Source organism: Lolium rigidum, chromosome 5 (assembly GCF_022539505.1).
Source record: "Lolium rigidum isolate FL_2022 chromosome 5, APGP_CSIRO_Lrig_0.1, whole genome shotgun sequence".
NCBI classification, from domain to species: Eukaryota; Viridiplantae; Streptophyta; class Magnoliopsida; order Poales; family Poaceae; genus Lolium; species Lolium rigidum.
The window spans coordinates 232,612,402-232,634,026 of record NC_061512.1 but is presented as its reverse complement, the minus strand read 5'-3'; the positions used below and the strand labels follow the sequence as shown (position 1 = coordinate 232,634,026).

General features: G+C 44.0%; 2 protein-coding genes and 1 non-coding gene across 3 annotated transcripts; all 3 read right to left on the bottom strand.

Annotated features, from left to right (window-relative positions):
• Nucleotides 1-270: 270 nt before the first annotated feature.
• Nucleotides 271-639, bottom strand: LOC124657231. Its single transcript, XM_047195816.1, has one exon. It carries the CDS (start codon nucleotides 637-639, stop codon nucleotides 271-273), a length of 369 nt encoding a protein of 122 aa, XP_047051772.1.
• A 5,338-nt stretch (nucleotides 640-5,977) lies between these two features.
• On the bottom strand, nucleotides 5,978-7,895 carry LOC124657806. Its single transcript, XM_047196308.1, has 4 exons — nucleotides 7,497-7,895; nucleotides 7,017-7,136; nucleotides 6,792-6,940; nucleotides 5,978-6,364 (listed from the first exon to the last, which is right to left on the bottom strand). The coding sequence occupies exons 1-4, from the start codon at nucleotides 7,888-7,890 to the stop codon at nucleotides 6,032-6,034; spliced, it is 996 nt and encodes a 331-aa protein (XP_047052264.1). The 5' UTR covers nucleotides 7,891-7,895; the 3' UTR covers nucleotides 5,978-6,031.
• Nucleotides 7,896-11,820: 3,925 nt separating this feature from the next.
• Nucleotides 11,821-11,892, bottom strand: TRNAM-CAU. The gene has a single exon. It is a non-coding gene; the product is annotated as a tRNA-Met (tRNA).
• Nucleotides 11,893-21,625: the final 9,733 nt, after the last annotated feature.

Here is a 21,625-nt window from a genome sequence, read left to right as displayed (position 1 = left end):
CTCCTCCTCAGTTTGGAGATCGAGCTATCAACGAGATCAACTACTCAGTAACAAAATTAAGTAACGCATAATCTACTTAACTACACTCTCTAAACAATATAACCGTTAAATCGCTGAATCCATATTGGGTTCCACTCACGAGTCACGACTCAGGCACTGGCCTCAGAAATGGCGCTCAGCCTTTGCACGACCGCAGGACGGCTAATGGCCGTCATGCTCGTGCCGTATTTTCCGTAGACGTGGTCATTCCATCCGCCGTCTCGTTCGCCCTCATCCGCTCCGACGACCCCGCCCTTTGCAGCTGTTGGCGAGGGTGGCCAAAGCGGAGCTTGCCTTGACGGCGAGGGCGGCCATCTCCTGCCCGGAGAGCGGCCGGCGGAGCATGGACACGGGGAGCGCGAAGTACAGGCACCCGGGCTGGAGCGCCTCCTCGGTCGCCAGCGCGCGGGCGGGCAAGTCGAACCGGAGCTCGTCGGAGCTGCAGAGGAAGCTCGAGGAGCTGGCGGCATCGCTGCCCAGAGCATCCCGCGCCGTGACGGGCGTCGCGAACTGCACGATGGGGCCGTCCACGTGCACCACCTTCGCCGTGGCCACTGTCGGCGGCGGCGGCGCCGCCGAGAGCGAGACGCATGAGCCCATCTTTATCCCTGCGAGGATGCGCAGGTACTTTTACTTTCACCTGTCGGCTGCCGATGGATTTGTGTTTGAGAGAGTTGATTTGCCTATCTGGATGCTGGCAGATGGAGCCTATGCGACGCTGCTTTATATACGGGACACCGGTACATGGCATGTTTATGCGATGACGCATGCCAAGGCGTCATGAACCAGTGCACCGGCCCGTAAGTTCTGTCAGTGTCAACGGAGACAGGGAGGGCACTTGCGCTGCACTTGTGAGCGGTCAAAGGCTTGAATAATCAGCGAGGGAAATGGCGCTTTTGTGCTCGAATACTTTGATGTCACTGGGACAACGGGTTGAGAGCAAATAGTGTTATGGAGTGGGTAGTGTGCGGTGACAGCGGCAGTGAATGCACACACATCGTCACGGCTCGCCGCATCTAATTGACAACTAGGGTAGTAGTACTACAGTATTAAACTTGGAGTATTAATTACTCCATCCGTTCCATGATTTTAATCGTACTAGTACAAATGCCCGTGCGTTGCTACGGGTCCTCAAATTTTATTTCTCAATGCACATATATAATTCACAACCGGAAATTCCTCTCGGCTCCCGGGAGCATTTGCTCCCGGATTTTTGGGGAGCAAATTTTGTTTTTCAAAACTTTTCAAAAAATTCCGAAAAAAATCATGCACGTACCTGACCATAGCACACACCACCTTGTGAAATGTCGCTGCGAAATGTCATTGTATGCGTCCTGGGCAAAAATGACAAATTTCCAGATCTGAGATTCAAAATTTTGGATCTCATTTCATGTCAGAAATTTGTCATTTTTGTTCAGGACGCATACGATGACACTTTGCAACGACATTTTACACGGTGGTGCGTGCCATGGTCAGGTACGTACACGATTTTTTTTCGATTTTTTTTTGATAAGTTTTCGATTTATTCTGATTTTTCGAAAAAACCGGGAGCATATGCTCCCGGGAGCCAAATCGCCGCTCCCACTCACAACTCACTACGAAAACTCAAAACAAATCAGAAATATCATAATGTATTACAACATGATAATATTGAACGCAATAAACCCGGCGTGCTAACAGGTCCTTATATCTAGCAAACATGAGATAATGTCTGAGATTGAAGTGAAACAGATACGTGCACAAGGCCATTTAGAGGAACGGTACTTCACAGGCTCATCGATTTCCTCCCAGCCATGGTGCCTAAGGGAGGCAGTTCCACTTCTAAGGAGAGGCTCATCGATTTCCTCCCAGCCATGGTGCCTAAGGGAGGCAGTTCCACTTCTAAGGAGAAGCTTCTTCATCGGCCGCAACTGCAATATGATTAAGTCAGAAAAGGTAGCTACTATAGGGCAACAACCAGGTGAAGAAGGCATCATCGTGGAACCATGTTCAAGCCTTCCATATAACTTAGGAACCAGGATGATAATGCGCGCATTCACATCAAAGCTCTTGGCAACACATGATGCATTCACAATATTTAAGTAGATACATAGCAACATTCTCAAGGCCTGGACCTCGTAAAAAAACTACTATAAAGCGGACGTAAAGCTCGTACACTCACCTAAGCTCTTATTTTGAAGCGCAAAAGTGGTGGAGGCCTGCAACCGCCATTGTGCTCCCCCTATGCTTAAGGGTCAACGGACCCCACATTGCTCCACCATCAAAATCATGAGTAGCAATGAGGTGTTATTACACACGAATGACAAACATATAACTCTATCTCTTAATTCAATGGGAACACCTGTAAATTCTTTGTTGCAAAATGGTCCTCCTCATATATGATCACATTGATTTGCCAGAAATAAATGATGTAATATTGAGACAACAGAAACATATATTCAAAGAGCCAGAAACCAATAGAGAGGTGAATCAACTCCATACCTACAAACTCGAGACTCAAGTCGGATCTACATTAGCATATGCAGTTTCAACGCGATCAACAATGCAACCACACCGAAATTGGAAGTAGCTAAAATCATTTGAAGATTCAAGTTAAAGATCATGGATCATATTTGTCATATGCATACAAATATTAGATTACCGATCTAGTCTGTTCATACAAATTTTGAATGAGCAACACTTTGGTAGGAGTTTGGCCTAGCCCATGTCAGTGAAACTATTATTCCTCCAGATTTAATGCCCTGCCATTCTCCTTGAAAATCCTAATATTCGATAGCAGCAAAAAAACATGTTTGTACAAGAAATAATCCGCCCAAAAATTGTGCATATGAAACATTCACTCGAAGATCCTATAATACACAAAACTCATTATACTTCATGTGAGTTGCTATTTCCATGAGATAAATTTTGTTACATGCTACATGACTACATATCTTTCGATATTGCAAAGTAAAATATCATGTTTATCCCTATGAAATCTTATATATAATCAACACATATATCAATCTCATACTACTTTTGGTACCAAAACAGTAGACATATGGTACTTAGCACATCCCAATCGGCTGAATATATATTTCTTAGATCACTGGTATCATAGATGAATTTGTATAAGTAGAAGTTATCTAAAATAGGGAATTTATAAGGATTGAGTGACTTGCTTGCTTAGTGGGCGCAGCAATGACCAGATGTCGGCATACACCTCTTCCTCCACTACAATAAGCAACTGCTATAAGTTTTTTAAAAGTTCCAAGCGGATGATAGCTTCCGAAGTACTAATATGCCTTTTTGTATGGTAAGCAACCTAACTAATCAATTAGCACAATTTAAAGCATTGTTCACAAATCAAACACTCCGGACGAGCTATCCACAAGCAGAGCGGAAGGCCAAAGCATCGGGAAGGGTAGTAACGCAAGAAATACACTATGAGATGAAAAGGTTTTCCTTGACCCAAGTATTGCATCAAAAGTCAATTCCCCTTTCCATGTTATCTTTTCCAACATAGTGCAAGTGACGGCAAAGTCGAAGAGAAGGTTAAATTTTACAATGTTAAAATATCATTGCCTGGCATACAGATAGTTTCTTACATTCCAACTTATACTCAAATATGTGTCTAACAGATGTACTCAAATAATTGTTCACTGCCTAGCATTAAAAACATCCATCGATCTGCAACATTTGGGAAACATGTTTAGGAGGCTCTGTATAATGTATTTGTTTACATGTTGTAAAACACTCGGTGGCAATACATCTCAGTGTGCTTGTTTTTTGAAATGGTTTCGGAACTTGCATGCTTGAGTCAATGACAGCAACCGTCACTCGAAAGCAATACATGTTCAAGGCGAGTGTTTGCGTTCATGCAAACTGCACGAACCATCACTACTTTCAATCCAGAGAAACCACATTCTGGAATTTTTGCCCTGTATGGCACACGAACATGTTAATCAAATTTCTAATAGCAGTTCTCCTGAAGGCATGAATGCAGAAAATTTGTGGGCATCAGACACCAGCAGAACGCGTACCAAGAGATGAGTAGGGAAAGGAAAATTCAATAAAAAATACATTTTTTCAGAGGTCAAGAAACTACATTGTTTTGGCGTACTTGTAAGTAGAGAATCCCAAATCATAGGCTGGGGATCAATCAGAGTAGCTAACGTCACGGCATCGAAAAAATAGATCACCAAGCAGCTAATTCAGGCAGTAATTATACACCAACAATGCCCAGCACAATGGACGCCGCCCGGTTCAATCCATAGCAAATAATGCAGTGACAGCCACAGTCAGACACACTACACCCGTAGACTGGAGAAGAAGCTCTAAATCTGAATAGAAGGAGCATGCATACCTGCTTGTACTGGACCTGGACAATGTAGCACAGTTGAAGAGCAGCATGGGCGTGATGTCCCCGGCATCGGGGCGCTGAAGTTCGCTGCTCCTACTACTCTGCTTGGTGAATGTTACTACTGGTAGCTAAATGTCGCTGAATTTAACATGGAGAAGGTTATATTTATTGTCGCAGATAAAATCTTATATAGCTCATGGTTTAAAAGAGAATCTTAGCGCACATGAAAATGAGCTATTGTAAAATTTATAAATAGAAGTTGTCAGTAGTCAAGATAGTTCTAGAATTTTCTTTCAAAAAAGGAAAAAAGGATAGTTATAGGGGAATGAATTTAGGCGACCTGTTGAAAAAATATGATATAAAGGAGAAATCCCTTAGAGTATATAGCATATATGGAAATATCGACGATTGGATCTAGACCTTTTCTAGAGATGCCCTTAAGCTATAAAAGATATCTTCCCTTTCACTTTCGATTGGTCCTGCTAGCTACAAGTTGGGTTGCTATAATCTTAGTTTCATCGTGCTAATGTGCTAATTCAGTGCTATTTAAAATATCTACTGTACTATGAACGTTCCTATGTCGAGAAGAGATATTGGGATAATCAATCAACCTGTGCCTACAAAACGCATCCAGGGAATCTGTAATATAACACAAAGCAAGGATCCAGTGAAAATATAAATACCAATATCATTTTTTCACCGGTTCACCCTTCAGGTCATTTTTTAACCAATTGCAGCAGTTAGATTGCTATTCAGCAATAAATTAGCAAACCAATACCAAGGAGTACTTCACCATGAGGACACGAGGATTGGTTGATTACTACAGATTCTTTAACATAAGTATCAACAGTGAGAAAAGATAGAGATAATATGACATGTACGTTACTGTCCCTTGCTCAATCTGAGATGATTCTTCCATCCACATCGCCATGCTTTGTTATGCACTGGGATCCTCCATGACGTAAATCTTTATTAGTAATCTCCAAACTGCCATCGATTCAGGTGCTCACCCAGTGCATCAATCATCACGGAAATTAACTGGACTCAAAGAGAAGCTAGACTGCAACGTACTCAAAATTTCAAAGCTGAAGGAGATTGAAAGTCTGCACCGAATAGTTCCATCGACATCACTCGGATTGCATCGGTTCAGGCGATCACGGACACACTACCCGTAGACTGGAAAAGAAGCCCCAAATATGAAGACATACGTCATACCTGCTTGTACTGGACCTGGACGGTGTAGCACAGTAGAAGAGCAGCGTGGGCGTGATGTCCCTGGCGTCAGGGCGCTAGACCACGACGATCCTAGCGCGTGCGCCGCCACCTGATTGGCATCGATGGCAACACGGTCTGGTGGTCAACCGCCGTCTCCTCAGCCTGGCCGCCAAGATCTTCCGCGCCTTCACCGACCTCGGGCACCGGCCGCCGCGGAATCCTAGCGCCGACAATCCCCGCCCCCAATCCAATCCCATCGCTCCGCCGACGACCACGTACACGCCTCTCCTCCACTTGGGAAAGGGGACCGACCACGGGGATGACTGCATCGTCCTCCACCACCCGGCCGCCAAACTACGCCGCTGGCAGAAGACGTGGAGCCAAGGATGCGGTGGCGAAGATCGAGATCCTCCGGTTCGCCCGCCATTGCGCTCGCTAGCAGTAGCAGAGGGAGAAGAGGTGAGGCCGGAGAGGGAGAGGAGAAAAGATGACTATAACCTGAGGAATTGGACCGTTGAGGAATTGATAGTGATTTTGCTGATGTTCACAAGGATCTACAAGTTGCACCTTGTCTCGCTTACAAATCAGATTCAAATTTGTATCTCTAGCCAATAGAAATACATCCTGGCCTAACTCCACATTACGTTCCAATGACAAAGTCTTCAATGAAATATCCCCACTAATCTCAAAGAAGGCTATTTCATAGTGCTTGCTGAAGAACATCAAACGACATTCTAAAGTTGAGTCATCCAACATATGAACATTAACCTGAAAAAAATTAACTGAAAGAGTTGAATATACCAGGTCAAACATTTGCCAATAATAGACAAAAGAGGTGGTCAGAAATATTTTCTTTTTTTAGTTTGAAACTAATGGTCAGACATTCTTAGTTTCAAATGGTCTTGTTTACACAATTCATAAAACATAGGCAGATTGACTCAGACTTTGATTAGCTGAAAGCAAATACTATAAAGACAATAGCATTCCCCAGCTAACAATTAGCACACCGTACAAGAACCCATCATCATGTCATAAGAAAATACAACTTGAGTGGCATATAGACGTCAAAAGGTGTTGATTTTCCATTAGATCATATCCCACAACTCATTGACATAAGTGCATTGCTATTGTGGTTTATATGTAATCTGAACAACGATGCTATGACTTAATTGCATGATTTGTTTTAAGATTTTACCTTTGCCTCAGTAGGGTACTCCTTTTTTGTCCAATCATCCAAAGGTTTCTTGGTGCAGAAAAGCCATGCTGAGGTGAGAATGATAGCGGAGTTCCTAAATGCATCTACCTCAACGACAATTCCTGTGCACTGGTTTATCATCTTGCCATCTGCTCATGTTACAGAGCATGCTTAGAAATAGCAACAACAATAAAACCAGGTTAGTCTAAAGACTAAGAAGAGTACCCAGGTAGGCTGAAAGGCTTAGAACCGATTCAGCACACTTTAGAACAGACTCTGTCTCCTTGGCGGTGCGGCGCTCGGTGACACTGGACGGTGCAAGTGTTAACATCCGCTTGTGACGATCTAGGAAAAAAAAATCCATATCCATGAGAGCAATACAAGAACTTGGTCAAATATAGTGTCACTCAATATACATATGCCCAGTTTGACAGCTCAGTTTTCTCAAAATCAAAGTATTCCAAACCACATTATTTCAATGTTTCGGAAATGAATACTACAGTTCTCATAAATCTCAGTTTTGTACTGTTTCAGTGAAAATGATAAGGCGTTTGGCAGCGTTGTATTTTGTTATTTCAGTCGTACAGCACCAAGTTTTTTAGAAAAATGCAGAAATACAGCACTTTTGGCAATACCACAATTTATAAGACCGCAATATTCTCTAGCTAATCAAAAAAACTACTGAGCAGACAAACACACTCTTACCCCTTTTCTTGATGTATTTCTGCATATCATCATGGTATCTGTCCATGACGTCTTGGTCGTCGGTGAAGCCGTAGAGCACGGTGCCATCCTCCTCCGTGCAGATGGGCATCAGGGGAGCCTTGGGCCTGCGGAACGGAGAGCCAGAGGAGTCGGAACCAGAGCCCGCCGAATCCCCATCCCTAGGCTCGGTGACCCTCTTCCTCTTCGTCCCCCTTGCCGACCCAGAGTCCGATTCAGACATTTCCTCCATGCTCCGACGCGGTGACGAAGCCGCTGGCGACCCTGGGTCGGACGGCAGCCGCGGAGGTGACCTGGTAGTGCTCTCCGGAGCAACTTCGCCGACAGCTCCTCCCAAGAGTAGATTGGACCCTTGCCCCCTCGATTCCGTCATCATCCCGGTTCTCCCACGCACTGCCGTTGTTCGCCGTTGGACCTGTGGTCGACGTAGGCGCATCCGTCCCCGGTTCTCCCTGCTCGCTGTTCCGCCACCACGCTGATGGCGTCACCGCACCCCAACTCCCTCAGGTGAAGCAGCGGCCAGATCGGCACGCATCGGCGGGAAGGCACGCGCGGCGGCCGGTGGCGGCCTCGCGTCCAGGATCGTGGCAACCGTGCGTTGCCCTCGTGGAGGCAGGCGAGGGCCCTCGTGATGCTGCCCGGCCCTGTCTCCATGTCGACGACCAGTGAGGAAGGACTTGAGGGAGGGTACTGGGAAGAGGAGGAGGCCATGGCGACCGAGGATGAGGTGGAGGAGGGAGCAGCCAGCGGATGTACCGCCGCGCGTCTCATCTGACCCGTGGCGGGCGAACTGGCGGTGGCGCGGTGCTGGAGGTTGATGGGAGGCGGCGGCGGGGGAGCGGGTCGGGTATCCTGGGAACTGGAAGATGGAACGAGGGACGAGCGACACGCGACGGATGCATCGTGATGGGCCTGGCCCAACTTGGTGGAGCGACGTAGCGCGGAAGCTAGCTGAAAATGAGGACGACGAACGTATTGGCAGAATAAGGAACTACTTTAGTCTTTTTAAGTAAGTAGTAGAGATATTTGGAGTATCTATACGTAAAATAAGATTTTCCTTGTGTGGCTAATTCGATTGACTTTATCATACATGCATGCAAAGCCAGCGCCAATAGCGTTTTAATTACTCCATCGGTTCCATGAAATTTGTCTTACTAAGTAAGTTTGTTGGCCACGAAACTGATAGAGCAGTACAGTTATGTGAATGCAGGTATGCAGATGACTCGGAGCATATATACGGACGAGGAAAACGGCCAGGTGCATCCGTGGAAAAGGACTGGTCCATTGATGCCCTCTAGAAGCAAGTCATCTCTTGCGCGCCAAGCTGGCATCCACCGCACACGTGCATAATGTACAGGCGATCGTGCTCGATCTGTATGCCACGTCCGGGATCGACATTCTCCACATGGATATTCATTTGGTCGGGTTTCCATGCAACTTCCTACCGACTGTACACATGTACCGTACGATAGTCTGCACCAACTCGATCTCGTCCTGCATGCCCACGGTAAGACACGGTCGCGCCGCCGCCCCTGGTTTTGCTCCTCTTCATGCAGGCGAGGAAGAAGACGCGTCACCCGCGTGGCGTCGTCTTCTAACCAACTCTCACCGGTCACTACTTTCTCTCCGTTGCTTGATGAAAAAATTTATATTTTAAAACGAAGGTAGTAGTACTAATGTAAATTTGGATGCTTCCATTGTGGAAATAGATGCACAATATGCCGGACAGTGGAAGGCTCCTCCCATAGTTGCAGAATATATATACCCGCTTCGAGGGAGATTGGGCGCCACAAATGCCTCCTATCGTCTCCTTCCTCTTTTCTTCTAGTTCCATTCTATTCAAAGCAAAACTACACATATAACGTCCGAATCAGCCCTCGGAGGACAACATAGTATAGGCCAACACGCACCAAAATTAGCTCGTGTTCAAACTAACAACAACAGTTGCAATGTCTTTTTTGTCAACCTAACTTCCACACTAAAGCTCGTTCAACTAACAACTAAGCTAGGCTCGACTAGTTCAAAAACCAAGTCCACAAATGAAACTCAACTCGACTCGCAAAACTCGTGGGTAGCTCGCTAAAAACTGTCAGCATGCGACATGCATGAATATATATGATGCACTTTTTTTCTAAAAATGTAGGTGTCAGTGGTAGATGCCTCCTAAATGCCTAGTTGTGTCCGTTGATGACCTTCTTAACACTTTTGACTTACCGAGGTAAATGAATATTCGATGGACTCAGCTTGTTTAGATCAAATCGTTTAATGATAAAATTTGAAACTCGGTTATACGCGTGTTCGAGCAAAGCCGAGTCGAATCGCGAGCTACTCATGAGTTTCAGCATTATCGTGATTTCTAGCATCTGGCATATCCCGCTTTTGCAGCCCTAGAGAGAGATTTGCTGATTAGATAATCATCTCCTTCAAAGAAACAGACTACTGGTTTTAATTTCGGACATAAAAGTCAAGTCAAAATCTGCTTTTATTTCCGTATATGTAACCTGAGTTTTGAAAATGAAATTTACAACAAGGCTGACTCGTGACAAATGACAAACCAAATGAAAACAAAGAAATGCATAATTATCACCCACAGTGACTGCACCAAGCAGTAGTCCCTCAAAAGATATAGGTGATTCCGGCCGGGTGGTACTTTTCTTAGACAGAAACTCTGGAGGGCAAAACTTCATGTCTTTTTCAAATTGCGTGATGTACAAAAACCAAATCAAAAGTTGGGTATAGTGGGATGAGTTAGGTATATGATGATTTTCCATTATTTTGTTTTGGCTACAGTGTTTGTTTATAGGTAGGTAGGGAAAAAGCTGGCCTTCCCCCGGGGGATCGCGGGCAGCGATCGTCCGCCTCGCTGGCGCTTGTGAAGGTGGGAGACATCTGTTTTGGGCCCACCACGAAGCTTTTTCTTCTCCACTCAATTTTCTCCTTACCCTTACCTTATCCTCAGTTTCGTTTCCTCCAGCCCGTGTACGCCATGGTTTGCTCCACCCGCCGCCGACCATGGCTCCCGCCCTCTCCGCCTAGGGCCCTAAGCTCGAGCCCAATCCCGATTCCCCCCTTCTCGGCCTAGCTCCGGCATGCGCCACCCCAGTTAAGCTCGAGCAGAGAGACGACGATCGCCTCGTCTTCCGTATCGGCATGCGCCCCTGTATCTCCTGTGACTAGCGACGTGCTGCAAGGGTGCTTCTCCCAGCGGCTGGCCGTTGATGCTACAACGGGCGGGCGGCGCTACTACCACCGCCGGCAGCCGATGCTACATGCAGCTGGCGACGCTGCTGCGAAGATCGGGCAGAGCTGCTGTCGCCGCTGGCAGCCGATGCTAGTCATGCTACATGGAGCTGTCGGCGGTGATGCGTAAGTCGGGCGGAGCTGCTGCCGCCGCCGGTAACCGGTGCTACATGGAGCTGGCGGCGCTGCTGCTAGGTCGCACGAGCGACGGTGCTACAAAGGTCGGGTGGCGCTACTGCCACCGCCGGCAACCGGTGCTACATGGAGCTGGCGGCAATGCTGCGAACGTCGGGCGGCACTGCTATGACTGGCGGACGGCGCTACTGCCGAGGTCGTCCACCGATGCTACCACGGGCCGCCGATGCTACAAAGACCGTCGTGCGACAACAACTACGAAGGTCAGCGCCGATGCTACGATGGGCAGGCGGTGCTGCAACGACTGCGGTGCGACAGCTGCTGCGAAGGTCGGTCGCCGGTGCTACTGCTGCTTGGCGTCCCTGCTACGACTATTGGGTGGTGCTGCTACATGGAGCTGGAGGTGATGCTACCGGCGATGATGCGAGGCCATGTCGCCGGAGCTAAGACTCGGTGTGGGAAGAAGAAGAAATGATCCCGCTTGTAGGAGAGAGAGAGAGGAGAAGAAAGCGACGTGAGCTGGATCCACTAGATGAAAAAGAAAGCGACGTGCACCGGTTTCACGGGTCGTATCGAACGGTCTTCTCAGCCGCATCGGACGGACGCGGACCCGGAGGATCGTAAATTTAATCCCCCGAAGGACGCTTAGTACTTCCCGTATCACCCTATGGCACCCCTCTTCTATTTATCTAACCAATGGAACTTCTTTGTTTTTAAGCAAGGGGAATTATGTTAGGTGTCCTTCCAACTTCCATAGCACCATTTTAATTTGTTGTGATATTTCTACCTACGGGGATTATTTGGAAAAGGGAGCTACAAAACCAACATAACAGAAAATAGTTCACTGAAATTATCAGATAATTATTTTGAAAGAAGAGCTAGAAAATCAATATAATAAGTGTAGCCACATATGGAAAAAAAAGAAACAATTTATCAGAGCCAGGTTTCGATCCTGGGACCTGTGGGTTATGGGCCCACCACGCTTCCGCTGCGCCACTCTGATTGTTGTTGCATTAGATGGGAAACTATCTTATACAAATCGTTAAGCAAAGGCTTATCATATCCTGCTCCGTGTCTCCCGAGATGGCAATGTCATACCTGCGCTAGCTGCATGATGATGCCGCGTCTGTTGCGCGGTCCGTGACGTCCGTAGATTGATTTGAAGCGATTTTACACTGATTTGCACCGTTGTGGGTCAAGTCTAGAGATTTTATTTGGCTAAATCGGACTTAATCTATGAAATTTGGGAATTCAAAAATTGTATATATGATCTAAATTAAGAACCGATCAGATCTTTGATCAAGACCGAGTGCCGCGTCCCCGAGGAGATCTCCTCAGGAGCGACATGATGGGAAAGTGGTGGGATGAACTAGGATCCGCGCCGCGAGAATAACCGCTCTGATACCATGTAAAATTGTAGAATCCTAGTATTATGTGTTTATTGCCATGACCCTTTAGGGTATATATAATAGAGGTACAAAAGGGAGATAGACTTAGAGTACAAAATGATCTAAACATAGTCTAATCTCAGCCGTATATATATTCCAACATAATCATCAACAATAGTATAAATAGCTTAAAAATAATTAAAAAAATACAGGTTTTAGTATTTGGTGATGTAGAGTAAGAAATTATCAGGTAGCAGATAGTGGTGACAATGTAATAAACTGATGGGTTGAATTTCATGCCATAAAGTTTCAAGGGATCAGTATGGCAGATCAAAGATCGTGATACATGTCTATGCATGCATCATGGATCGTGAAGCACGAAGTGTGAACCACAGATTTTTTTTTTCGATAAAAGGAATATATTAATATTAAAATATACCAATTACACTCAGCCTTTCTAACAACGTAACACCCTAATAACAGTACGGATGCACACAGCTAAAAAGAGAAAAGAAAACTAATAAATAAAGTCCCGCCACAGTATTCCAGTTCTAGCAACATCAATACATCCACCAAGATGACAACACCTGAAATACGGACTCTCCAATAGCAACGCCTCTAAGAAGGGAACATTGAATCAGCGCCGTCATCGCCCGATCAAAGATCTTAGGTTTTCACCCTAAATATAGTCCCTGCTCTCAAAATAATGCCTCCAACAAGGTCATTGCCAGGCACAACCAGTTAAGGCCAGACCTTGGGTTTTCATCCTGAAAGGTAGGACTCTGAACTTCACTCGTGCCGCAATCCCCACTTTCATACCACCTGCTGCGAATCCCGAAACACCAAGCAAGTTTCTCAACATCACAAAGATTTGGACCTTCTTTAGCTAATCCCTCAATCCCGCCTTCATGATATTCTCTCGCTTCGACTTCACCATGAATGAAAAATCTCTTGATGTCAACACGGAACAACAGAGCTTCACGCCGCTCCCTCCGGAACCAAACGGTCGGAATAAAAGCATGACGGCCGAATAGCACCCGATCCCGTGAACTCCGGGAAAAGATCCACTGTTCTATTCGCTGTGGGAGCCTTCCGGAACTCATCACTCCTACTAGATGAAGAAAGATCGGCAAACGGAACGTCTTCATCTTCGCGAAAGAAGAACCCTAGCTAGGACCACCACCATAAAAGCCGGAACGGTCGGCCTCATGAAGCACAAATATGTAATGACTAGAATAAAACAAACTGACTACTGAGAATCTTTTTAGTCGAATGAGATGTCATGATAAAATTTTGGATGGAAGAGAACAAACAATGTGGATCACTATGGTTGAAGCAAAAAAAAAACATCATCTAAGTAAAGTTCCTTTCCACATTTCCATCGACTGTTAAGTAAGCTTTCATCGTTGGTGTGACCCTTCGCAGAAGGACGATTAATTTACTGTTAGGGAGACGACTCCATATTAAAATCTAGCAGATCAATTAGGTCAAAAGACTGAGGGTGACACCCACTTGTGGAGCTATGTTGATGTCGGGGGCCATTGCCCCCCCCCCCCCTAGATATTCACTAAAGTTTTTTGTGTATAAGGACAAGATCAGGAAAATTGGAGCATTTTCCCGTAATAATTTCTGTTTCCTACAGTTCTTGACCAAATTTAGTACCAATTTTTTCGGGTCTGGCCTATTTGGCTTTGGTCCTTGATCTTTCAGTCTTCGATAGAAATCTCCACCCTTAGTTGAGGATACTATAAAAGAAATCTTTCATTTCATCTATAAGTAGCAATAACACTATAATTATTTATTCTATAGACCCCGGCGCGGAAGTGGTTATTTTGTCGCTGACAAGGTTAAACACCACCCATCCGTTCATGTGTTGGGTGTGCAACAAGGGCTTCAATAGGGGGGGAAAATTGAGGATCTCGTGATATAATACCACGTTGGGTGTGCAACACATTAGCGTGCTCGGCCTTGATACGTCTCCAACGTATCGATAATTTCTTATGTTCCATGCCACATTATTGATGTTATCTACATGTTTTATGCACACTTTATGTCATATTCGTGCATTTTCTGGAACTAACCTATTAACAAGATGCCGAAGTGCCGATTGCTTGTTTTCTGCTGTTTTTGGTTTCAGAAATCCTAGTAAGGAAATATTCTCGGAATTGGACGAAATCAAAGCCCGGGGGCCTATTTTTCCACGAAGCTTCCAGAAGTCCGAAGACGAAACGAAGAGGGGCCACGGGGTGGCCAAACCCTAGGGCGGCGCGGCCCCACCCCTGGCCGCGCCGGCCTATGGTCTGGGCCCCCCGAGCCGCCTCCTGACTTGCCCTTCCGCCTACTTAAAGCCTCCGTGACGAAACCCCCAGTACCGAGAGCCACGATACGGAAAACCTTCCAGAGACGCCGCCGACGCCGATCCCATCTCGGGGGATCCAGGAGATCGCCTCCGGCACCCTCGCCGGAGAGGGGAATCATCTCCCGGAGGACTCTACGCCGCCATGGTCGCCTCCGGTGTGATGTGTGAGTAGTCTACCCTTGGACTATGGGTCCATAGCAGTAGCTAGATGGTTGTCTTCTCCCCATTGTGCTTCATTGTCGGATCTTGTGAGCTGCCTAACATGATCAAGATCATCTATCTGTAATTCTATATGTTGCGTTTGTTGGGATCCGATGAATAGAGAATACTTGTTATGTTGATTATCAAAGTTATATCTACGTGTTGTTTATGATCTTGCATGCTTTCCGTTACTAGTAGATGCTCTGGCCAAGTAGATGCTTGTAACTCCAAGAGGGAGTACTTATGCTCGATAGTGGGTTCATGCCCGCATTGACACCTGGGACGATGACGTAAAGTTCTAAGGTTGTGTTGTGCTCGTTGCCACTAGGGATAAAACATTGATGCTATGTCTAAGGATGTAGTTGTTGATTACATTACGCACCATACTTAATGCAATTGTCTGTTGCTTTGCAACTTAATACCGGAGGGGTTCGGATGATAACCTGAAGGTGGACTTTTTAGGCATAGATGCAGTTGGATGGCGGTCTATGTACTTTGTCGTAATGCCTAATTAAATCTCACTATACTCATCATGATATGTATGTGCATGGTCATGCTCTCTTTATTTGTCAATTGCCCAACTGTAATTTGTTCACCCAACATGCTGTTTGTCTTATGGGAGAGACACCTCTAGTGAACTGTGGACCCCGGTCCAATTCTCTTTACTCGAAATACAATCTACCGCAATACTTGTTCTACTATTTTCTGCAAACAATCATCTTCCACACAATACGGTTAATCCTTTGTTACAGCAAGCCGGTGAGATTGACAACCTCACTGTTTTGTTGGGGCAAAGTACTTTGGTTGTGTTGTGCAGGTTCCACGTTGGCGCCGGAATCCCTAGTGTTGCGCCGCACTACATCCCGCCGCCATCAACCTTCAACGTGCTTCTTGGCTCCTCCTGGTTCGATAAACCTTGGTTTCTTTCTGAGGGAAAACTTGCTGCCGTGCGCATCATACCTTCCTCTTGGGGTTCCCAACGAACGTGTGAGTTACACGCCATCAAGCATATTTTCTGGCGCCGTTGCCGGGGAGATCAAGACACGCTGCAAGGGGAGTCTCCACTTCTCAATCTCTTTACTTTGTTTTTGTCTTGCTTAGTTTTATTTACTTCTTTGTTTGCTGCACTAAATCAAAATACAAAAAAAATTAGTTACTTGTTTTACTTTACTTAATATTATGCATGTTTTTATTTCACTAGTTTGGCATAATGGACAAGAATGAGCTTCTATTTCTATTTCCTGATTTAAAACATGGATTGTTTGATGCGAAAATTAAAAAACCTATGGAATCTTATTTGCATGCTCGGTAGTAATATTAGTATGAACGCTTTGAACACCATTGTTGATAATAATATAGAAAGTTCTAAGCTTGGGGAAGCTGGTTTTCATGATCTTTTTATTCCCCCAAGCATTGAGGAGAAAATTTACTTTGATGATACTTTGCCTCCTATTTATGATAATGATATTGGTCTTTTAGTACCGCCTGTTATGGAGGATAAATTTGATTATGATTACAATATGCCTCCTATATTTGATGATGAGAATAATAATGATAGCTACTTTGTTGAATTTGCTCCCACTACAACTAATAAAATTGATTATGCCTATGTGGAGAGTAATAATTTTATGCATGAGACTCATGATAAGAATGCTTTATGTGATAGTTATATTGTTGAGTTTGCTCATGATGCTACTGAAAGTTATTATGAGAGAGGAAAATATGGTTGTAGAAATTTTCATGTTACTAAAACACCTCTCTATGTGCTGAAATTTTTGAAACTACACTTGTTTTATCTTCTTGATCTTGTCACTTTGCTTTTCATGAATTTATTTGTGTACAAGATTCCTTTTCATAGGAAGCATGTTAGGCTTGAATTTGTTTTGAATTTGCCTCTTGATGCTCTCTTTTGCTTCAAATACTATTTCTTGCGAGTGCATCATCAAAACTGCTGAGCCCATCTTAATGGCTATAAAGAAAAGAACTTCTTGGGAGATAACCCATGTGTTATTTTACTACAGTACTTTATTTTTATTTTGTGTCTTGGAAGTTGTTTACTACTGTAGCAACCTCTCCTTATCTTAGTTTTGTGTTTTGTTGTGCCAAGTTAAGCCGTTGATAGAAAAGTAAGTACTAGATTTGGATTACTGCGCAGTTCCAGATTTCTTTGCTGTCACGAATCTGGGTCCACCTCCCTGTAGGTAGCTCAGAAAATTAAGCCAATTTACGTGCATGATCCTCAGATATGTACGCAACTTTCATTCAATTTGAGTATTTTCATTTGAGCAAGTCTGGTGCCATTTTAAAATTCGTCAATACGAACTGTTCTGTTTTGACAGATTCTGTCTTTTATTTCGCATTGCCTCTTTTGCTATGTTGGATGAATTTCTTTGATCCACTAATGTCCAGTAGCATTATGCAATGTCCAGAAGTGTTAAGAATAATTGTGTCACCTCTGAATATGTCAATTTATATTGTGCACTAACCCTCTAATGAGTTGTTTCGAGTTTGGTGTGGAGGAAGTTTTCAAGGATCAAGAGAGGAGTATGATGCAACATGATCAAGGAGAGTGAAATCTCTAAGCTTGGGGATGCCCCGGTGGTTCACCCCTGCATATATTAAGAAGACTCAAGCGTCTAAGCTTGGGGATGCCCAAGGCATCCCCTTCTTCATCGACAACATTATCAGGTTCCTCCCCTGAAACTATATTTTTATTCCATCACATCTTATGTGCTTTGCTTGGAGCGTCGTTTTGTTTTTGTTTTTTGTTTTGTTTGAATAAAATGGATCCTAGCATTCACTTTATGGGAGAGAGACACGCTCCGCTGTAGCATATGGACAAGTATGTCCTTGGTTTCTACTCATAGTATTCATGGCGAAGTTTCTCCTTCGTTAAATTGTTATATGGTTGGAATTGAAAAATGATACATGTAGTAATTGCTATAAATGTCTTGGGTAATGTGATACTTGGCAATTGTTGTGCTCATGATTAAGCTCTTGCATCATATGCTTTGCACCCATTAATGAAGAAATACATAGAGCATGCTAAAATTTGGTTTGCATATTTGGTTTCTCTAAGGTCTAGATAATTTCTAGTATTGAGTTTGAACAACAAGGAAGACGGTGTAGAGTCTTATAATGTTTTCAATATGTCTTTTATGTGAGTTTTGCTGCACCGGTTCATCCTTGTGTTTGTTTCAAATAAACCTTGCTAGCCTAAACCTTGTATCGAGAGGGAATACTTCTCATGCATCCAAAATACTTGAGCCAACCACTATGCCATTTGTGTCCACCATACCTACCTACTACATGGTATTTTCCGCCATTCCAAAGTAAATTGCTTGAGTGCTACCTTTAAAAATTCCATCATTCACCTTTGCAATATATAGCTCATGGGACAAATAGCTTAAAAACTATTGTGGTATTGAATATGTAATTATGCACTTTATCTCTTATTAAGTTGCTTGTTGTGCGATAACCATGTTCACTGGGGACGCCATCAACTATTCATTGTTGAATTTCATGTGAGTTGCTATGCATGTCCGTCTTGTCTGAAGTAAGAGAGATCTACCACCTTATGGTTAAGCATACATATTATTAGAGAAGAACATTGGGCCGCTAACTAAAGCCATGATCCATGGTGGAAGTTTCAGTTTTGGACATATATCCTCAAATCTCAAATGAGAAAATTATTAATTGTTGTTACATGCTTATGCATAAAAGAGGAGTCCATTATCTGTTGTCTATGTTGTCCCGGTATGGATGTCTAAGTTGAAGAATAATCAATAGCGAGAAATCCAATGCGAGCTTTCTCCTTAGACCTTTGTACAGGGCGGCATAGAGGTACCCCTTTGTGACACTTGGTTAAAACGAGTGCATTGTGATGATCCGGTAGTCCAAGCTAATTAGGACAAGGTGCGGGCACTATTAGTACACTATGCATGAGGCTTGCAACTTATAAGATATAATTTACATGATGCATATGCTTTATTACTAGCGTTGACAAAATTGTTTCATGTTTTCAAAATCAAAGCTCTAGCACAAATATAGCAATCGATGCTTTTCCTCTATGGAGGACCATTCTTTTACTTTCAATGTTGAGTCAGTTCACCTATTTCTCTCCATCTCAAGAAGCAAACACTTGTGTGAACTATGCATTGATTCCTACATACTTGCTTATTGCACTTATTATATTACTCTATGTTGACAATATCCATGAGATATACATGTTACAAGTTGAAAGCAACCGCTGAAACTTAATCTTCTTTTGTGTTGCTTCAATGCCTTTACTTTGAATTATTGCTTTATGAGTTAACTCTTATGCAAGACTTATTGATGCTTGTCTTGAAGTGCTATTCATGAAAAGTCTTTGCTTTATGATTCACTTGTTTACTCATGTCATATACATTGTTTTGATCGCTGCATTCACTACATATGCTTTACAAATAGTATGATCAAGATTATGATGGCATGTCACTCCGGAAATTATCCGTGTTATCGTTTTACCCGCTCGGGACGAGCAGAACTAAGCTTGGGGATGCTGATACGTCTCCAACGTATCGATAATTTCTTATGTTCCATGCCACATTATTGATGTTATCTACATGTTTTATGCACACTTTATGTCATATTCGTGCATTTTCCGGAACTAACCTATTAACAAGATGCCGAAGTGCCGATTCTTTGTTTTCTGCTGTTTTTGGTTTCAGAAATCCTAGTAAGGAAATATTCTCGGAATTGGACGAAATCAAAGCCCAGGGGCCTATTTTTCCACGAAGCTTCCAGAAGTCCGAAGACGAAACGAAGAGGGGCCACGGGGTGGCCAAACCCTAGGGCGGCGCGGCCCCACCCCCGGCCGCGCCGGCCTATGGTCCGGGCCCCCGAGCCGCCTCCCGACTTGCCCTTCCGCCTACTTAAAGCCTCCGTGACGAAACCCCCGCACCGAGAGCCACGATACGGAAAACCTTCCGGAGACGCCGCCGACGCCGATCCCATCTCGGTGGATCCAGGAGATCGCCTCCGGCACCCTGCCGGAGAGGGGAATCATCTCCCGGAGGACTCTACGCCGCCATGGTCGCCTCCGGTGTGATGTATGAGTAGTCTACCCCTGGACTATGGGTCCATAGCAGTAGCTAGATGGTTGTCTTCTCCCCATTGTGCTTCATTGTCGGATCTTGTGAGCTGCCTAACATGATCAAGATCATCTATCTCGTAATTCTATATGTTGCGTTTGTTGGGATCCGATGAATAGAGAATACTTGTTATGTTGATTATCAAAGTTATATCTACGTGTTGTTTATGATCTTGCATGCTTTCCGTTACTAGTAGATGCTCTGGCCAAGTAGATGCTTGTAACTCCAAGAGGGAGTACTTATGCTCGATAGTGGGTTCATGCCTCGCATTGACACCTGGGACGAGTGACGAAAGTTCTAAGGTTGTGTTGTGCTTGTTGCCACTAGGGATAAAACATTGATGCTATGTCTAAGGATGTAGTTGTTGATTACATTACGCACCATACTTAATGCAATTGTCCGTTGCTTTGCAACTTAATACCGGAGGGGTTCGGATGATAACCTGAAGGTGGACTTTTTAGGCATAGATGCAGTTGGATGGCGGTCTATGTACTTTGTCGTAATGCCCAATTAAATCTCACTATACTCATCATGATATGTATGTGCATGGTCATGCTCTCTTTATTTGTCAATTGCCCAACTGTAATTTGTTCACCCAACATGCTGTTTGTCTTATGGGAGAGACACCTCTAGTGAACTGTGGACCCCGGTCCAATTCTCTTTACTCGAAATACAATCTATCGCAATACTTGTTCTACTCGTTTTCCGCAAACAATCATCTTCCACACAATACGGTTAATCCTTTGTTACAGCAAGCCGGTGAGATTGACAACCTCACTTGTTTCGTTGGGGCAAAGTACTTTGGTTGTGTTGTGCAGGTTCCACGTTGGCGCCGGAATCCCTGGTGTTGCGCCGCACTACATCCCGCCGCCATCAACCTTCAACGTGCTTCTTGGCTCCTCCCTGGTTCGATAAACCTTGGTTTCTTTCCGAGGGAAAACTTGCTGCTGTGCGCATCATACCTTCCTCTTGGGGTTCCCAACGAACGTGTGAGTTACACGCCATCGGGCCTTCGAGTTGCTAGATATCTTATATTGAATGAAAATATTTCTAACAAAGTATAGCCTTACACACTTTAACTATGATGTAAAAGTCATAATTTATAGGTAAAGACAACATTAAATATGAAACCAATAAATCTAGGCATGCAAATGTGTGAATCATTTCGTTCACATAGGCCAAATCATCTCCACCATGAAAAAATTGTACTTTAAATGTAACAATTGATATATTATAAGCCTTATGTGCTTAGATTTAAATCTTATTAGAGTGAAATCATATACTTTTGCTTGTCATGGTGAGGTTGTGATTAATACTCCAGTTACCATATACCAACACAATTACCAACAGTGTAATGCACATAATGAGGTTTTGATATTACAGTAATACTAATTTCGTAAAAAATGGCTACGTGAGCAAATTCCAGAGAAAAAATAATACCACATTCTTCCCGTTCTTAAATAGACTACATCCTTGATTGAGTGTCAACAAGGTTTACTAAATTAGGCCATATATAAAATAGTGATATTTAGATTGGTAAAAAAAGTTCAATTTACTCATCATAGATATTTCTTCATAATGCAATTAATTGTTGTTTGATACACGTATACTGATATGAATAATAATTACATACTTCCTCCCTTCCAAATTATGTGT

What these genes read in the sequence shown, in the direction of transcription:
- LOC124657806 (XM_047196308.1), bottom strand. Translation starts at nt 7,890, where the DNA reads ATGATGACGGAATCGAGGGGGCAAGGGTCCAATCTACTCTTGGGAGGA. An exon ending in GAAATACATCAAGAAAAGGG is followed by an intron (nt 7,137 to 7,496) that starts GTAAGAGTGTGT and finishes TTTTTTTCCTAG; the next exon opens with ATCGTCACAAGCGGATGTTA. An exon ending in AAGCCTTTCAGCCTACCTGG is followed by an intron (nt 6,941 to 7,016) that starts GTACTCTTCTTA and finishes TAACATGAGCAG; the next exon opens with ATGGCAAGATGATAAACCAG.
- LOC124657231 (XM_047195816.1), bottom strand. Translation starts at nt 639, where the DNA reads ATGGGCTCATGCGTCTCGCTCTCGGCGGCGCCGCCGCCGCCGACAGTG.